Genomic DNA, 19,381 nt, shown 5'->3' on the forward strand with positions numbered 1-19,381 from the left:
GCTCGTTCACCCCAGTTTCTCATCAGAGGCAGCAGGGAAAGGAAATCTCTCCAGCACGTGAGCCAGAGTCTCCATCCCTCCAAGGTATGTGCACTCTTGCCAAAGAAAAGCTCCCCCTTCAGCTTTTTTGTTTGCCTAATTTAAGACTAGAAATAAGAAGAATTTTTATAAGTCTAGAAAGCTGTAGCACAGAGCTTACACGTGGGAACATCAAAGTCCAGGAGGAGAAGGAAACTGGAGGCCCTCAGAACTCTTTACAATGTGGCAAGGATTAACGACCTTTTGTCCTTTATACCCTGTGCAAACACTACTTATTCCATACTAAACAACACTTATTCTACAAAAAAACTACTGGTTTTGCTTGTAGAAATTCAGAACCGGATAAATAACAGTAAGTTCATATCCCTGGTAGCACCAGGCAGTGTTCTGCAGCCTTTAGCTTGAAGCACCCTGCCAGGAGCCCCTGACCTACAGCCAGCCTCTAAAGAGCCAAGACCTTCACTGCTCTGATCCTCTTTGGACAAACAGGCTGCCAGGGCTGCTTTCCACAAGCAAAACAGGTTTGCTGAGCTGATCCCAGAAGCAGAGAGCAGAGCTGCCCTGGGAAGGTGATTCTATAGCTCCTCTGCTGTCCTGACACAATTTCATGGTGAGAAAAAGATGCACCTGCATTGAAGACAGACCAAGGATAATACCACCCATTTCACCTTTTTATATTCCCATTATTATTATTATTATTATTATTATTATTATTATTATTATTACTACTATTTTTTTTTTTTTTTGGCTAATGGGGAGAGAACACTGCAGTTCCAGTGCTGTTACAGAGGAATCCTTCTCATCATAGGTGGGTTTTCAAAGGTGAAAAAAAGCTATGGTATAAACCAGAAAATGTCCAAGTTCATGAACAATTGTACAATTTGAGATATTCTGTTGTCTTTTCATGCCGTGTATGTGAGAAACATGGGAATTCCAAATGGGCAATAAAATATAAAATACACGTAGTTTTTAGTGATAATATATCAACCTAAGAAGTGAATGAGCCCATATAGCAGCTTTTTCTCTCATTCATTATTTTAATATGCTGAAATGCCTACATTTTAGTCTACCTGGCTTTTAAAGTATATGGTTATGAATCCCTGGGAAAAAAGACATCAAATGAAATAAATGGCAGCTTTGAATTAAAGTTGTGATGAACACTGTCATAATAAATTGTCTCCTCACCCAGAGGAGTGATAAGGGATTCCTGCTGTACCACACCATGTTTTCACAAGTCAAATGCAGCCACGTGTTCAATTTATAGCTTGCTTTTGGGCTGAAAGTCTCAACAAATCTTAAATTAATGCAGTTGAGCATGATTCAAGGCTATTTGGATAAGAATACCCTGTTTCCAGCTAATTTGGACTGAGATTTTCTAGGCTGTGCAAAGGTTTTTGCAGTCCAAGTCAGAGGCACTGGTGTTTCTAAATCCTCTGGGCAGCGTGTCAAAGCATAATCTTTGAGAGGTGCTGCTCCACAGCTTGTTTCTACAGCCATAATTGCAAGAGGAAGGAATGCTGAAAACATTCAAAACAATGCTTTCATAGGAAAGATTAACCCTTTTCAGCACCCCAGCCTTTACTGGCATTGCAGTGTGCATTAATCACCGATTAATCACCAATTCCCTGCTCCAGCTCCATTTGCTGCTGCTACAAAAGGGGATGACAATTTAAACAACCACTTCTGGGACAATTGGCTGGTGCACAGAGCTTTGCTCTGAATAAGAAATGAAATGAATCCATTTAGACAGGATGGCTACACATTTTGCATATCTTTATTGCACTTTTACCACGTTGCAAACAATTCCACAAAAATGCTGCAAAAGTAAGCCTAGAGCTGCCGAAAGCAGCTTTTTACCCATATATGTATATATTTACACAAAACTATCAAAAACAAAATTGAAAAGTAGCAGCCCCACTATAATAGTCTAGAAAGATAAGAGCTGCCACCTCCTTATTGACAAATAGTACAACTTGTCATTTTACATCACTTTGTAAAACCAACATTCAAGTATTCCTGTCAAAGCACAATTAGTGAAATTCCCTTCTGGTAACCCCTGTATTTATTATCTTTATTATCATTATTATTATAATTTTTTGCCTTTAAAAGTTCGTAATGCCTTAACCCTTTAAATGCTGAGTAGCTGGGGGGGAAAATAAGCATTCAATTTAAATAAGATACAATGGATTAGAGCACTTAAAGGGTTAACACAAAATACTAAGTGGACTGTCACCACAAATAAAGTGTGAGTCACAAAACTATGCTGTCCCTCTTAGTTAAATTTGGAAGGTAGGTCTGGGGTTTCATAGATATGCCATATATAAATACAAAATATTAAGTAAAGGCCTCCTTTCTATACAAAAATGACAGGAGGTGTTTTGCTATCAGACTGCTGTCTGTCCATGATTGAGTATTTTCTGAATCTTTTCATAATCTCTCTTCAGGAACTAATGAAAAGCATCACATTAGACTTATTTTTCTTTATTAACTAATCCTTTGCAGAGTCTACACTTTACCTACTTTGGGAACAATTATATCTCATTTCTGAATTCACTGAATTCACAAAGTAGCATACACAGTCTTTTGCAAGACTTTATTTTTTTGTTGTTGTTGTTTTGTTTCTTTTTCTTCTTTGAATCTTCTTGACTCGGCTGGTAAAAACGTAGTCTTGCCATTTCACTACCTCTCGGTGGTAACAGTGTTAACATCCGTGTTAAAGTCATTTTCAACCACATTGTCATAGCCGTCCTTCTCTATGCAGTCACTGACAGCCTTGAGGACGATCCGCAGCCGCCTGTCCATCGCCTCCAAGTGAGGCTGGTAGAGGATTGGAGCTATTTTGTCTTTTAGCAAAGATTCTTTCATCAGGAGACTGAGTTTGTACTCCTCCTTGGCTAATAGCTGTAATCGCAGATAGGTAGACTTCCTGATTCTAGGAGGGAAAGGAGGAAAAAAAAATGCAAATCAGTCGATTCCATCGCTGTTGGGTCTCGACAGTGCTAAAAGGCTTATAGCCAGAATTACAATAATAGTGCAGGAGCCTTATTGTGTGCTCTGAAATAACAAGAACCAGGCACTGCCACAGTCCTAATGCAGCTGGCATTGTCACCTGGCCACTGATATTTTGGGGCCCTTAGAGGTGCAGAGGTTTTGGAGCACAGATCCGTGGGGCAGTGCAGGCAGCCCGCACATCCCTCACCTGGAAGGGCACCACTCGGGGTCTGAGTGCCAGGATGACCCCAAGAGTGTAAAAGTCCTTTTTTCCCAGCCCGTGCAACCAAAGAAGAAGTCTGAAATGTGTAGGTTTGGCTTCTCAAGGTTGTTTATTTTTCCTTATCTATAACATTCTTTCTCTGACCTGCTGAGCTCTGTCTAGCAAGTCGGCCATGGCATTCTGTCTGCCCTCTAGGGCAGTGTTTATATTTTATACTAAAAACTACGTGTATTATGTTTATAATAATGTGCCAATATCTATCATTTATGTTAGACAGTGTGTCTCTACCTTAAACCAATAGAAAAGTGTCACTATCACAGCAAGACATGAAGGGCAAGAAGAAGAAGAAGGCCAGGACAGGCCGAAATCCCTCCATCTTGACCCGCTGAACTACATTCTAAAAACCCCAAAATTCTACTTTTTCAAGCTGTGTTAATCCAAATATCACACTACTCAAACCCTTGTGGCTTGTAATTCCTCATACAGAGTTGGCAGTTTTTCCCACAGGCTAAAATCGAAGCCACAGCTGTTTTTGACTTTGTGCCAAGGTCTCTGAGCCCCCGGCCAGGGTCTGGAGACAGCCAGGGCAGCCAGAGGGATGTCCTGGACTCTGACAAGCACCAAGTGGAGCTGGTGCAGCATTCATAGGGCCACGTCCACCTTGGCAATGACACGTGTGACACATGTGGCACTCAGCAGGGACATGTGTGACAGCAGCAGAGGCTCCTCAGGCTCAGCCTGCAGGGCTGCCCAGAGCCCCCACAGGCACAGAGCTCACCCTGCACAGCTGAAACTCTAAATGCCACCTGGCCCCTCTGAAAACCCTGGCCATGGGCACCATGGAAAGTTGTTGAGAAGCATGTGAACAAGCTGGGATTTTGTCACTTGACTTCCATGGGATGTGTATTTTGTCTTTAAGCTTCTCTCCCAATGGCTCACGTTCCTGCAAGGCCCTGACCCCACAGAGGATTTAACGAGGCAGTGCCAGTGCTCAGGGCTGGCTGGGCAGGATCACTCCATCTCCTCCTCTCTCAGTGTGCAATGAAAGATTCACTTTAACATTTTCAGTCCTGTTAGTGGAAACAATGGTACAAACCAGGAAACACCTCCACAGGGAAAACATACCTGCAGCACTGGTTTAAAGGCACCAATATGGAAAGTTCATCATGGGAATATTTTCCAAACCTATTTAAAGATAAGAGCAAGAATGTAACAAAGGCTTTTTCAAAGACTGACTTTTTTCTTTTTCCTTTAACCCCAGAAAGATTATTCAAGGTATTTACCCTCTTCCATTATCTAAGTGGATAATAAAAGTTTCATTTCCAAACTTCTCAAAGGTTTCGTAGTGATGTCGATCCATGTTACCTATGGGACAAAAAAAGAAAAAAGACCATTCTCACTCTGGCTTGAGGTCAGAACAATGCAGAAGCACAGTGCTCCCCAAAAAACAGGCTGGGTAGAGCAGAGAAAGCAGCAAACCTGCAGAGCTCATTTGCTCCTACTGTAGACACCTCAAAGTTTGTGATACTGGCAGGGTTGTTAAACCTCTGGCAGCTTTTCAAGTTCCCTGTTGCTTTTACACTTAAGCTCTAAAAGGCCCATCAGGAGGCAAAGCCAACCTTTCCACCCTCCTGGGGCACACCAAGGAAATCCCTCTCCAGCACAGCAGCTCCTCAGCTGCCTGGGGAGCCTGGTCACTGCAGGGCAGCTGTGTTCCCTGCTGCAGGGAGCCCTGCTGCTGCAGCCTGGCACACACACAGGGTGTGTGAAGCAGACATGGTACGTGTGACACCTGCAAGGCTTTGCTCAGGCAGGAGAAAATGCCTGCTTTGAGCAGGGGTGTTAATCCTGGTCACTTTGTTAATACTGCAATCAACTTCCTGAACTCCAACCAAACATCCTGGCTTTCCTCTGGTGAGAGGTTTGCCCCAGTTGCTGACTGCCTGGGAAGCCAGAACAGCATCATGGCTGTAAGATGTGGACCAGGATGGTGCTGACCTGCACAGCTCTCCCTCTGTGAGCTGCTTTTTTAAGGCCAATGTGCAGAGCACTATAGCCAAGCTATGAATTTTGTCTCCCTGGCAGGGGTCTTGAGCTACTCATAGATGCCACATATGGCTCCTGAGCTGTCACCTGGCCTCTCCTGCTGCAGCCTATTGAGGAATCTCAGTGGGGGCAATGGCACAGGATGTGTCCATGCTGGCATGTGCCCAAGGATCAAGGATGGAGGTTGGAAACTCAGAGGTGCATTTGCAGCAGGAAAGGTTTCATGTGAGAATGAGAATTAGGCTTGGAATGTATCACTAGTACCTGGCTGTAAATAATTATTTTATTGAGATCAGGTTACATAAACAGAAGAATTCCTGATACAATCCACAGCTGCTTTTGTGACAAAGCAATGCCTCTTTCCCCCCAACCCTGCCATTTTATAGAGGAGCAGCAGAGAACACTCCTGCAGGATGAAAACAAAGCACCAGTAACGAGCAGTCCTTGCATGTGCACCCAGGAGCCCAGGGGTAAAGCACTCACTAAAGCAAACTGTGAAGCCCTTCACTGTTGTGAAGGAGACTGGCCTGCCCTGAATTCATCACCACTCTGCATTTCTGAACATCTTTGTTCCTTTAATCTGCACTGATGGGAATACATAACCATGTAAATCTGCATTTCCTCATAATCATCTAGAAAAGCACATACAGTAAATGCAGCTTCAGCCACGCTTTAGCAAACTGCTGAGCTATGCAGAGCAGTGCAGAAAGAAATGGTTCTTATTCTAATTAAATGTTGCATTTAATTTTTGAAAGAGATGAAACATACCCATTAGGAAATCAAAAACTGTCATATCCATTATATCCAGAATTCTGGTCCCACTGTCATATGGGGGTGTTTGTTTAACCTCTTCACAATAATCTGGATCAACTTCCCATCTGGAAAAGGCAATATTTTGATATTTTGTGTGACAAAACTTACTGAAAATAACCGAAAAATATGTTACTTTGCAAAGATCTACTTGTATCATGTTCGACTGAGGGCAGGGTCAGGTAGAGGCAGCAAATTCCAGCAATGCAGGCAAGCAAGGAAGATTGTGACTGATGGAAAAGGAAGAAAATCACAAGACTGAAAACTATCTGCTTCAGGATTTAGGAGACTAGCTGCACCATCAGTCATTTGGTGCAAACAGCTGAGCCTTGTTTAGGGCTGCTGAGAGCAGTGCATCTTGCTCCCTCTGACAGGACTTGTTCAGGTCCCATTCTATCCTGGCAGTGTCCCATGAGGGAATTGTGCCACTGAAGGTCCTTTTGGGTTCAGGACCACCAGCTGGAGCTCCTGGCACATGGGGGCAGGGCCAGGGAAAGCCCAGCTGCTCTCCTGGGGCCAGGGACTGGGTTATTTCCCCACCACCCTGTGCAGCTCTGCTCACCACTACTCACTCTGCTTTCTTGCGCTTGTGGTAGGAACGCCTCCAAGGGTTTCTCCAGGTTTTCCTTTTTGCTAATGACAAATCAGGCAGGAAAGCAGCCAGGGACCCTTCAATCTGATCTGGTTTCCCACACAGGGCGTGCTCTGTTGAGCAGTAGTAGGAGCATTCCCCATAGAAGCAGATGTTGTTGGCTGGCAAAGAAAGGAAAACAGTTATAAAGCCTACCCTTAAATTAGTACTGAGAATTCATAAAGGCACTGATGTATGTAGGAGCAGAAATAAATTCAAACCCCTGTTACCACACATAGTTTTCCTCCACTGAAACCACTAGAAAGACATTATTTCAGTGGCTGGGATCATGCCCTGTGCAAAGCTCTTTGTGACTATTCCCAGTCTATTTATATTCCCCAAACCTATTTTATTTTTTAATCCTGTCCTTTCTCCTTTTGTTTTCCCAGACTGATACATTCCTTGGGAGATATTTGCTACCCTAGGCTGAGACCCCAAATCCCACAGCTGAGCAAGTGGCATGTGCCCAAAATTAAGTCACTTCTCAAAATCTTGGTTTATTTCTTTAAGAACGGAGAATATTTCATTCATTTCCTTGCTGGTATGAAAAGAACTGGCAGTTTTTGCAAAGAGAATTATTTACCATCAAGAGTCCCGTGGGGGTGTGCATGGAAGGTGGAAATAGCACAGACGTAACGCTGCCAGCACACATCTCAAACACTAATTCCTTCCTCCACACCTCACATTACTCCAACAACCACAGAAAAAAGAATCTGCAGCAGGTTTTGGACCGTGTGTTACCTTAAAACCTCCCCAAAACTGCCACCACATATTTCTGTACCAACAGGAACACCCACATCTTTACAAGAACATCTCGCCCACAGGAATTCACTGAAGGTGAGAGAGAGCAGCTCATCCCCAAAGCCCACCAACTCCAGACTGTGAACAGGAATAGGAACACACTGCTGCTCTTGCCAGTGTGCTACAACTCTTGTGACATTGCTTTATGCACATAAAATATCATTAGAGGAAGACTGTGCCCTTTCCTCATGATAATGCATGAAGCTGAGAAGTCAGATTGCTTCCTAATTCCCCACAAGGCCTCTAAATTCAAATATTGTTTCTGAACTCCTCTCCCTCTGGGCAGGCTCGGTGTAAATGAGGCAGGAAGGGCTGGGAGTAGCAGGAGGGGATTTTCTGCCTGCCACAGGAAGGAAGTGTGGGTTTGCATGGCAGTGGTGCCCTGCAGCTCACAGCCCTGCACATCACTGTGACATCCCTGGCCCAAACCTGCATCCAGCAGTGGAGATGGGGCACTGCCAGTGGGAGATGCTGAGCCAGGAGCATAGGGGACAACTCTGGGGATGACAGGAGGGAGGGAGGAACAGAGCAAGGAGCTGTGTCTGAGGAAGGAGAGGTAGGGGAACATGGAACAGCAAAAAGGTCTCATGATGCTTTTGATTAATTAGCTGCATTAGCTGGGGCTGCCTGTTAAACCATGGAATTATAGCAAATAACCACACTACAAGGCTGATGTGTTACTACTTGACAATCTGTCCCAGCTTCCCACTGATGTCCCAGCTTTCTCTGTTGATGGCCACCTGATTTGTCCATGAAGTTGTGATTACTTTACTCTAAAACAGCCTCTTTGCATCAGTCTGCTGTGGCTGACTCACAAGGACCACCCATCCATCCATGCTCAGGAGCAACTTACCCAAACTGTATATTTATGTTTACAGGGTTGGATCATAGCAGTTAAATATACCCTGGCTGAGTGCAGAAATATTTACTCTGTGGCCAAAAAGCTCGTTGACAATTACTCAAGGAAAAGAAAAGCACTTCAGGGAAGAGAAAAGGAAGAACAGAAATTACAAAAGGAAGGAAGGGATCACTCAACATATCTATATTTCTGAGTTTGCAATTAAGTGTTTTACTAAGCGGAATATTCTCTCTTAAAAATTGTGTTTCTGCTGATTTGAAGCTGCAGGAGGGCGTGGGCTCCAATTCAGCTGTCTCAGCATCACCCCCTCATCTCTGGAGGGAGGGAACCATGCAGATTTATCTTGAATGCCTGAGATAACTTATCTTCCAGGGCTTCTATGACCTGACTTCCACCTGGCAGCAGGAAGCCAGTGCTCATTCATCTCCTGCCAGATCAGTTTTGTAAAGAGGAAAATGCCCAGCAAATGCCCCCCGCGCCACCACAGCCTCTGCTGCTCACTATATAAACCTGACCTTTCAAGAAAAAGGAGTTGTATTAAACACAACATTTTGCTCTGTGGGAAGATAAATACTCTGTTTAATAGTTTTCTTCTGTATTCAGCCTGGGGAACAATGAAACCCTGCTCTATATTGTCAATGAAAGCAACTGGGGCTAATCACTTGTCAGTAATCACACCCTGGTATCCAGGTAGGTCTTGAGGAGAGCTGGGGCTTTGGCAGTGCTGGTGTTTGCTGCTGCAGGGCTGTGCTGTGAGCACCACTGCTGCCTGCCACTCATCCCACTCAACCCTGCCAGGACCTTCCAGCTCTTGATCCTCCACAGAGCCCCATCGCCTGCTCCAGCATCCAGTGCCCTGAGCAATGGCAAGATGTGTCCTGTCATTAAAACTGAGCTTGCAGTAAAACCACAAGTGTATTTCTCACTGACAACTTACATTCAATGGCAGATCTGCCAGCAGCTATTCCCCCCATGGGCTCAAACCTGTGGTACCTGCTCCCCACTGCTCCTGTTCAGTTTCTGGGGAAAGTGGAGGTGAAAGGATGCTGGATCTCAAGCTACTGCTAGAGAAATTAACTGCCTTGATTGATACAGAACAGACATCTTATTATGTCTGCCCTAGTCCTTACGTACCAGCAGTAAGATGAAGCAGCCTGAATTATCTGGGGAAACATTCATTTCTAAGGTTTCTTAAAAATGTAAGGGAAAAAAAGAAGCACCAAATATAGAAAACCAGAGATCTCATTTAAGACTTCAAGGTGCTGTAGCAAGGCTCTTTGAAACCTAAGTAGGTGACCCACATTCTGCACAGCAGGCTGAGGGTGAAATTCCAGCTAGAGACACAAGCCCAGTGCTTCATGGCTGACAGCAGGGTTTGGCTTTCCAAAGCAAAAATAAGAGAGAAAGGGGAGATGAGCTCCCTGCTGGGGCACAGTCCTTCTCCTCTCACTAAAATTGCCCAAACCATATGTTCCTCTCAGCAGATAAAGGTGTTTCTTGCATAAGTACACCTGCAAAAGGAGCAACAGCCAGGAATTTGTGCTCCTGCAGGGTGGGCAGGAATGGCAGCAACAGCAGTGCTGGCAAAGCAGACAGGGAGGGATGTTTAGACATGCTGGAATGTCCAAATGCTGAGCATTTCCAACATGCAAAACACTCCTTCACTACAAGCCAAAATTGTTTCCCCAAAGCACCAGAAAGACAAGAGAACCTCATGTTGCAGTGTCTGACTTTCATTATTTGAGGAGGAATGGATGTGATTCCTAATGAAACGCAGGCAAAAATCATGGTCTGGTGATCGAAACTCCAACTAATTACAACAATTAAGAACCAGAGTGTCTGTGTCTCATCTGCAAATTCTCTGTGCATCCTCCTGATAGCTGAACAATAATTCTTCTCAGCAAGAAAAAGAACAAGGGGGGATACCTTAAAGCAAATTGCTCAGCAGAGCAATTCTTTTATTCAGCTTTGCATGACTGTTAATAGAGGACATTTAGCAAGCCTCTGCAATTGGAGTGCTGGAAAGAATCCTGAATATTTACTACAGCAATGCATGAAAAGATCTTTCATTTACCTGCTCAAAATAATAAGTAATTCGGAATTGCTATTGTATGCTGAGAGGGAAAAAAAAATCCATAATCCCTTGGAATTGGTTAATATGAACAAAAACATAGTGCTTACTAGCTGTGTAACATTGATTTCTTTAAGCTGCTGCCTCAATTACTTCCAAAATGAAGGCTGACATCATTAATATGTCTCTTTTTTCCTAGCAAATTACCATTCATTTGTAAAAGTAGCAGGGCTACTGCAGTCTGCCCTGCTGCAAAGGATGTAAAATTAATTTAAATAATTACTGACCTAATTCCATTTCTCATGTTTAAGTCCAAACTGCCTGAAAGTGCACTTTTCTGCAATCTGCTTTCTCTCCAAGTGCAGCCTAATGCATCCACTGACCTGTCTGCTCACAGCCTTTGTCACTTTTCCATGGGAGCAGGGATGCTGCTGGGCACTCTGAAGCTGCCTCTGGTTCCCTGGCCCTGATTTCCACACCTGACAAGGGAGGTGGCCCAGGAGTGGAAATGCAGTGAGGTTTCTTCCAACACATCCCCACACAGGTCTGGGAGATAACACAAAGCTCCTGGTGGGATCCTTGGGGTGCCTTGAGCAGGGCCAGGAGCTGTACTCGATGAGCTTGAGGGGCCCTTTCCAGCTCAGTTTATTCCATGGTCCTGTGATTGATGAGTATCATCAATAATCACCCTCTGAGATTGATGAGTATCATCAATAATCACCCTCTGAGGGAGCAAACCATGGGCTCCCACCCCAAGGGGAACACCATCCTATATATCCAATTTCACATAGTGCTTGTTTAATTTTAAGAGCTATGTGTGTGTGTGCATGGAGAGGGACATTCTGCCAGCAGGCACCAAGTGTCCCCATGACCATTAATTGTCCCTGAGCACTGCTGGGGCTGGAGATGCAGTGACAGAGACACCTGAAAGGGAGTCCCAGAGGGTCTTCTTCAGGCTCATGGTGGTGCACAGCCTGGGCTGTGCATGTACCAGAGGTGACACCTCAATTTCTCACCTTTGGGGCAGCTCTCCCTCCAAACTGCCTCAGCTGCCCTTCATCTGCCCAAGGGGCAACTCAGCTCCTGAGCCTTCCTCGGGCTCCCTCTTCCTCCTCACCCCCCAGACCACAAGTCTCACCCCAGCACCTCCCTCTTCTCTTCCTTCCCTGCCCTCAAGCTGCTGCCTGAGCTGCCTGCTGGCCTTGTGGAAGTTGTTTCTAAGAGCTTAATTTAGGATCTTTGTTATTTTTTTCATTAAGCATTAATTAATGTCTGTCTTTTAAGGTCAGTATGAAATGCAAGACAGAGGTTGGGCATATGTTAATGAGAATCTGACTAATTAAGCTGGGGACTTGTAGGGAAGAACTCTGACAAGTAACCAACGTGATTTAACCAAAGTATATTGATGCGGGAAATGTAAAATTGAAAGAAAAATTAATTGCTTAAGCATTTTATTCTCCAGAAAACCCTGATTCATAGCTAATCAAATATTTTAATTGAATTTATCTGAGACCTCTAAATAAATTTGAATAAAGGATTATGCTTGGATGTCTGGAATTTTATAATGGCAAGATAAAGATCTTCATCTGAATTGGCAGCCTTAACTCTGTGTTGCCCTACTCTGGCTGCTGTAAGCTGCTCAGCACTTGAGAACAGTTTTGTAATTCTCAGAAATAATTCAAGTTCATCCCTAAATCTTGAAATATACCCTAGGAAGACAAAAAATTAAGCAAAACTACTAATCCACATCTTACTTGCCAAAATAGGAATAAAATGGCTTATGTTTAAAGTGAGCCATAGCAGCTCGTGCACAGTCAAAAGATTTTTTTTTTTTGCCATTTTTTGTGCATATTTACCTACAAAAATCAAGCAAAAAATATAGTACAGAGAGACAAAGAGGGAGGGAAAGCAACTAAAGCAAATGCAGAAATATTGTGTCCACCAGGTTTGGTGAACATGTATTTTCATTATAACTGTGCATGTAAAACTGGAGTGCTCATAATACTGGGTAAAATAAAACCTTCTGCAATTATATAACATATTTTACAAGCGAAGTTCTGGAATAAATGACTGTCTGCTTAACTGTGTCCTGCAGAGCTGAACATAAATATGAAGCTAAAAATAACAGCCGTAATAATGACTTTATTGGGGATCAGAAAAGTGTGATAAACATTTTAAGAGCAAAAGCTCGGCAATGACAGCTCTGGTTTCTAGCTAACAGCAATAAATTACAGTTACATTGGGAGAAACTGTAATTAAGTCTTTGGATTTCGACTTTAGGGATCTGGGATAAACAGCTTCTGGCCAACCACACACAGAGCAAGGGAGAGATCTCCAGAGCTTTCTGCTCCAGATTGCCTCTTACACAAGTCACAGCCTCAGATCAGCAAAGCACACTTGCACACAGCTGAAACAATATGAATTAAGCTACTGGAATATGGCACTGTGCTTTAAATTGAACCTATAACCTATTCATTCTATATGTAAGAACAAACTTAAACATTATATCTGTGCCTTAACTAAGAGCCTCAGTTTCTCCATCTCAGCATCCAAGATGTCAAACAAGACATGCTACCCGTTTTTCTGAACTTTTGCCCATTTTCCCTATTCCAGCTGCATATTCTGGTGTGCAGGATGTATATTCTGGTGGAGGTCCATCCTTGACTTTGTCCACAAAATGTTGTGAAAGACTCAAGAGTGAGTGGTATTGGCTTCTGGGTCAGCCCTCAAAGCACGAGTGAGGACTGTGAACAATTCAGGTCACTTCTAGCCCAACAGGGAATTTGAGCTGGAAGCAGGATATATGTATTTCCTGATTTTTTGTCCAAACGCCTGTTGTAATAAAACTTGAGTGGCTCTGAGAAATTAGGTTTGGTACTCCAGTCAAACCCAGAAATAAATGCAGCTGATCAACAAAAGTGACAGATCACATTGCAGTGGATAGAAAAAACCTTGAATAACTAATGGACTGGGTAATAAGGTTTTGGGTAAACTGAGAGCATCAGAAAAAATTGCATTAAAAATTGTTCTACATAAAACATTGTTGAATACATTGCTTTGGTGAACATAAAAGCCTCTCTCTGCAGATAATTTGTCAAGGGGAAAAGGCACTCAACTCAAAACAATAAAGTCTTCTTTGTAAGCTAAGTCTCCACATTTATTTTTATTCAAAGGTCTAGAAGACAGTTTTACTAGAAATATCTGAGCAATTAAGCAATCTACACATCGTTTCCCTAAGTATGTGTTCAGCAGGATAGAGAGAAGAGAGTGTTATTTCCAGGACTACCTGGTGAGATGAAAAATGTTCTCCACAGCTTCTTGTCACGAGTAACATCTCGTATTTCTCTCGTCATGTTAACCAGTCTACCTGCGACCGGCGGCACGCGCCGGAAATCCAGGATCCTGCAAGAGCAGAAGAGACATGGTTTATGTAAAGGATTAAAATCTAATGAGACTTATAGGTTTTAGGAAGCTTCATTACACTCTGAAGGCACATTTATCTGTGGTCTTTAAGGAGTATAAAGCCCATCACTTTAAAGTGGATAATTCTTCATGTAATGCATTACAAAATATGTCCTAAATATGATGAGTTCTGCGCTGCCTACGTAGTATGGAGTAAAATACAAGAAAAGTATGGAGGGCATTGCTCCATGATAAAAATGAAAATACATACGATTCCAAAAACCAGAGACAGCACAAAAATTTATATTTTCACTTTGTGTTACTTCATGATTGTTATGACATGCATTTTGCTCACCAATTTTTAAGTGACTTGGGGAATGGGATTTCAGCCTGTTTCCTCCATAAACACCATGTAATTCTTTTTCTGACAGCCTTAGTATGTGTTTGATTTATTTCCTTCTGCTCCTCTCTGTTTTAATATCCTTATACCAACCTAAACAATCTCCCTGAGACCAAAAATCTTCCCACAGGCAAAGGCTGGGAGAAGAGCCTCTCCCTATCCCCAACTCCCCCGCCTTCAGAGATCATAAAAACCTCCCTACGAAGCACTGCTATTAGATACAGTAAAAGAGCAAAGACCCCATACAAAGTCTCCCCATAGGCAGGATTTTTATATCCACTGTCTGCTGTTCACATTTTCTTCATTGGGTAGCAACTGCTTTTCCTGCTTAGTGTGTGGATATTTAACACACCCCCCGTAGGAACTCCACTGATGTTTTTTTTTCTACAGCACCATCTGCTTAAAAAGGCAATATAAAATGTAAAGCAGAAGGGATCAACACCAAGGTCAACAACAATGAAATAGAGAAGATCCTTGAAGGATCTGATTAGGATTGGCTCTTACTGGAAAACCTACCCTGTGCCACCCACCGACACGTTCCCATATCCCAGCCATCATTCCAGAAGGCAGCAATGCTACACAAACCCCCAAATAATTTGTGGCCCCAAAGCTTTGCGCTTTTGAAAGGATGTTTCTTGGCTTCTCACAGTGTGAAAGAGGCTTCAGTGAAATGCCATTGTTCCCAGACATACTGTTAATCAGTAATTAGTAATTCCCACCCCTCATCTGGGCAGGCAGGGAGGGCTGCAGTCTTGGGGTATCCACCATCCCCTGCACTAACTCTGGAGGGGGAATATTTCCAGCAACAGGAGCATTAGATGACCACCACTGCCCTCTCCTTCCCACTAACTTTTGCCATAAATATGCTCCTGATGTGGGACAGTCCCAGCTTTTTGCTGTGAAACCAGAACTCACTCCCATCTCAAGGACTCCTCTCTGAATGCACCATTCCCAGGGCTCCTTTGGATCTCTGTGCCCTGGAGCTAATTGGGGTGAGCCAGGCTCCTGTCACACAACGTGACACATTCCCTGGGAGATGGGTCCTCTCCATATGTACTGCAAGATCACAAGGGAAATTAATTTCTCAGCTTCTCTTCAATTTTTCTTGTTGAGAATTACTTATTGCCAGGTTTCTCATTCCCCGAATAAGTCGCATTTCCTAATTATTAACTTACTCTTTCATCATTTGCCATTTCATTTCTTCATGGCATTTACCCACCTTTGTTCCATTTTCCCCTTTTAAAAAGTAATTCAGTTACAGGAACGGCCAAATGCAGCAACTTATCACAATATTTCCCCTTTTAATGTAAATCTGTCCTACTTGCCTGTCGAGGTGAAATGCTGCTATTTCTGCATTATGTCTCTCATAGTCTGAGAAGTAAAAAAAGTCAGGTGGGGTTTCTTGCTCTCTGGTTTGCCTGCAAAGGAAAACAAGGGAAGTGCTTTAATGAAGGGTTAGCATTCCTAAGGAGCAGTGCTCAGTCATCAACATGCTGTTCAGGAGTTCTGTATTGTTTGCTTAATGGAAGACCTTTAAATACCTCATTTGTGCATTATTTGCCATGCAGCCTTCATTTTATCTTCTTTTTCGAGCTACTCTAACAAAAAAATAGGAATTAAAGACTTGTGCAGGCAGTGTGCTGTCACAAAGCTGTTCCACTCAAAACTCTTGCTCTATTTAACAAGATCTGTTTTATCACTCTCAAACATTTCATTAGCGATAGCGGTGAAGACAATGTCATTTCATTAAATTATCATTAACTGTAATTATGAAATTTCCAAAAGTAATAACATTTTTCTTTCATCTTTGGCAGCCATGCAGCTCCCATCTAGAATATGCCTCTCCCTTTGTATTACTTAGAGCCAAAAGTGACATGTTTTCCTCATTTCAGAAGGAACGGGATCATTGCAGCTTGATGGCCACACCACTTGTCTTGTTTCAAAGAACATTAACAAGACTCTGCTTGAGAGAGGATGCAGAATTTGTTTCTTCAGTTTACAAACCAATAAAAAAATGTCATTCTGATAGGAAGGCTGGAAAGGGGAAGGCTAAAGCTTCCACACCACAGCACATGGAAAATACAAAGCTCTGTGTAAGAGAGGAGCAAATCCCTGTCTCACTTCAAGCACCTTCCAGTCCTTTTGGATGGAGCACAGCTCAAGCAGCTGCCCAGTGCAACATCTGGGTCCCACCTCTACCTGTTTTAAAGTCCTCAGAGGGAGATAAGCCCAGCAAAGCTGCCTGCAGAGCATCTGCAAGGGAGGACAGCTCTCCAGAAGAGGAAAACAAAGCTCTCTCTCATTCCCTGCAGCCACAGGTGGCCCAGCTGACAGCTCATGTGTCACTCCTGCTGCCTGCTGGCCATGAAAATACAGCTTCTACATGGGGACCTTGGTGCATGAGCAGCTTTGGGATCATGCTGGTGCACAGCTCTAACCTCCTCATTTGAAGTTCTAATTTTGGGTTTGCTGGGGACCTGAAGCTGTGTCTACCCACCACTGTGACTACCAGAGCTGCTGTCTGCCCACAAACCCACCTGGGGGTCTCCAAGCTGCTGGAGAAACCTGACAAGTCCTGTGGTTTTTGGCTGTATGAAGACTTTGTTGTGCACCCAGCAGGGTTTGAAAGCCTGATATCCTTTTTCATACATTCCTTTTTATTATATTAACGTCTTGGCAAGGTACTCTATCTTGTCCTAAATGATGAACAACATCAAGGTATTTGTCTTGTGTCCACTCAAGGTCAGAGTGACCTTAAACTCCCCAGGGATGCTGTGGCAAAATGGCACTGACCACTGTCACAGCAGTGGTCATGGAGGTGGCCAACACTTGGCTGAAGTCCTGCTGGGCAGCTGCTGTGGCCACAGAGATCACAAGGACACAAGCTAAAAGCAAGCCTGGCATAAAATAAAAAAATAGCACTTTGCTTTCTCTCTGTAAGAAATGCCAAAGGGGAAGGAGCACACCCACAAAAAGGAACGGGGTGTGCACCTCACACCACACACCAAGCAGCCAAAACAAGAGTTAGGAGCTGCAAGTCATTGTGCATATTCCCTTAAAAAATGAAGGAATGAGCCCTGAATATTAATTCAAAGAAAAACGATTAACCTATTTCTGCTGGCCATAAAATTACATATTTGTATGTAATATTCCTTCCTCTCCAGATTTTAAAAGGGCTGATTTCTTCAGCAAATCCTCACCTCAGAAACTTTACGTACAGCAAGCACGACAGGTAAGGTGCAGAAAATATTGCTAATTAGCTAATCAATGTCATCTGCTTTTTATCTCCTGGACACTTTAGAAGAAACCACGGCTGTTCCTTTGTGAGAAAATCTTGCTGCAGAAAATCAGACTGAACTGAGGGCTGGATCTGAGCCTTGCAAGCACAGCCTGCCCCAGCCCAGCCCCTGCTCCCTTTCACTGCTCCCTGTGCTCCCTGCCACCCCCAGCAATGGCTGTGGATATTCTTCATTTGGGAGTAAGGACAGCTGTCCTGCAGGCTCAGGCTTGTTTGTACATATTTTCCTGCTGTCAGAATGTATTATTAAGTGGTTGCACACCCTCCTAAGGAAATAATGAAACTGATTTCCCTAAAACCTTCAAAAAAGGACAACAAATCCACAGTGCAATCTAGACAATGGAAATACCAGCTTTTTTTGAACCTGATGAAATAAACTCCCAGGTTCCTTCAGTGTTTAAGGAACAAAAACTATTCTCCAGCCACTTTTCACATGGTCCATGCCCATGTCCAACACCTGGTACCCACTTCTCCGCCTCTTGAAAACACCACGTTATTCAGAAAGCAAAATGGAAGGAGGATTTTCCAACTATCCAAGATACTTTATATTCCTTATATTCCTCTGTAGAGCTCTCCAGAACTCAGATGTACCAGATCCAAACATGAAACCCTCTCCTGAAACAACCTTGAAATATCCTTTATGCTGACTTACTCCAATCTTCCACGGATATAACAGAAACCTGATTTCTTGGATCTAATATTAACTAGACAGGTTTTTACTCAAGCAGACATTTATTTTTAATTTGATGTCTGCAGCAGTACCTGAAGAGGTTCCTTGGGAATTCCCCATCCAGAGCAAGCTGCCACACCACCAGCAAACACCAACACTTGTGTGGATTGTAGCCCAAGAAACACAACTGAACTTACAAAGCCACATGAGTCTGACAGAGCTCTGAACCCATGCCATTAACAGACTGATATGAGAATAGCTTCAAGTGTCAAAGGGCACCTACATCATAATCTAGAATGTTTACTTTATCCAACTGCGTTGATACATAATTTTATTTTATCCATGTTAAAAAATGCCTTTTTTTTAAACTGTGCATAATCTAATCAAGTCTGTTGTTTGCTAATTCTAATGATCTATTCTGATGTAAAAATATATAGAGGTGGAAGATCAAACTGCTCTCAGCAAGTTCAGTGAGTTACTCCAGCTTTAGATAATAGTAACTAGTCTTCAGCCCCTAAGTGACAGGCTGGGAAAGGGGAACGAAACTCCCAGATCCTTACAGGTTAAGTCAGGTTAAGTAAAACCTCTTTCAAAACAACACTGGAACTGATCCACCCAAATGCATGTTTGAAATCAGAACTGCATTTTAAAAGGGGGGAAAAAAACCACCCCTACATACAAGACAGTTTGATTTTATTACATGATGATTATTGAAGGTTATTATCTAATAAAATGACACATATCATGAGATACTTGAGCAAAGAGACCACCACAACTTCGGAGGGACAATGAACTGCAGTCTGAGCTCCTCAGTGCCAGCAGTGCCATCCCACCCCGAGCAGGGACAGGTTCTGCACAGGTTGCAGACGGTGGGAGAGGATTTCTGGCAGCAGCTCTTATTTTGCAAACAGTTGGAATCTGGTGATCCTCTCTTTGGAGAAGGATTTGGCAGATATTTATAACGGCAGGCTGGAAAGCTCTGGAGGAGAGACAGATGGAGGTCTGTTGATACTGCACACAGTTAAAAATTACACGGTGGCACCAGCCCAATTACAGCATGAGGAAAAGACAAATCAGCACGGTAACACGTGTAGGGGAGAAGTAAGAACCGAGGGGAAATCAAAGCCCATGAAGATTTTC

General features: G+C 43.2%; 1 protein-coding gene across 1 annotated transcript in view; it reads right to left on the bottom strand.

Annotated features, from left to right (window-relative positions):
- Positions 1 to 1,795: 1,795 nt before the first annotated feature.
- The window catches only part of FAM20C (FAM20C golgi associated secretory pathway kinase), a 56,646-nt gene continuing 39,060 nt past the window's right edge, over positions 1,796 to 19,381 (bottom strand). The window contains exons 4-10 of the mRNA XM_021539735.4: positions 15,599 to 15,691; positions 13,758 to 13,873; positions 6,682 to 6,862; positions 6,068 to 6,177; positions 4,537 to 4,618; positions 4,379 to 4,438; positions 1,796 to 2,971 (exon numbers count right to left, since the gene is read on the bottom strand). Coding sequence (XP_021395410.1) covers positions 2,719 to 2,971; positions 4,379 to 4,438; positions 4,537 to 4,618; positions 6,068 to 6,177; positions 6,682 to 6,862; positions 13,758 to 13,873; positions 15,599 to 15,691 — 895 coding nt within the window. The 3' untranslated portion in view covers positions 1,796 to 2,718. The remainder of the gene's footprint in view (positions 2,972 to 4,378; positions 4,439 to 4,536; positions 4,619 to 6,067; positions 6,178 to 6,681; positions 6,863 to 13,757; positions 13,874 to 15,598; positions 15,692 to 19,381) is intronic.

This window comes from Lonchura striata, chromosome 14 (genome assembly GCF_050655825.1).
Source record: "Lonchura striata isolate lonStrDom1 chromosome 14, ASM5065582v1, whole genome shotgun sequence".
In the NCBI taxonomy this organism is placed as follows: Eukaryota; Metazoa; Chordata; class Aves; order Passeriformes; family Estrildidae; genus Lonchura; species Lonchura striata.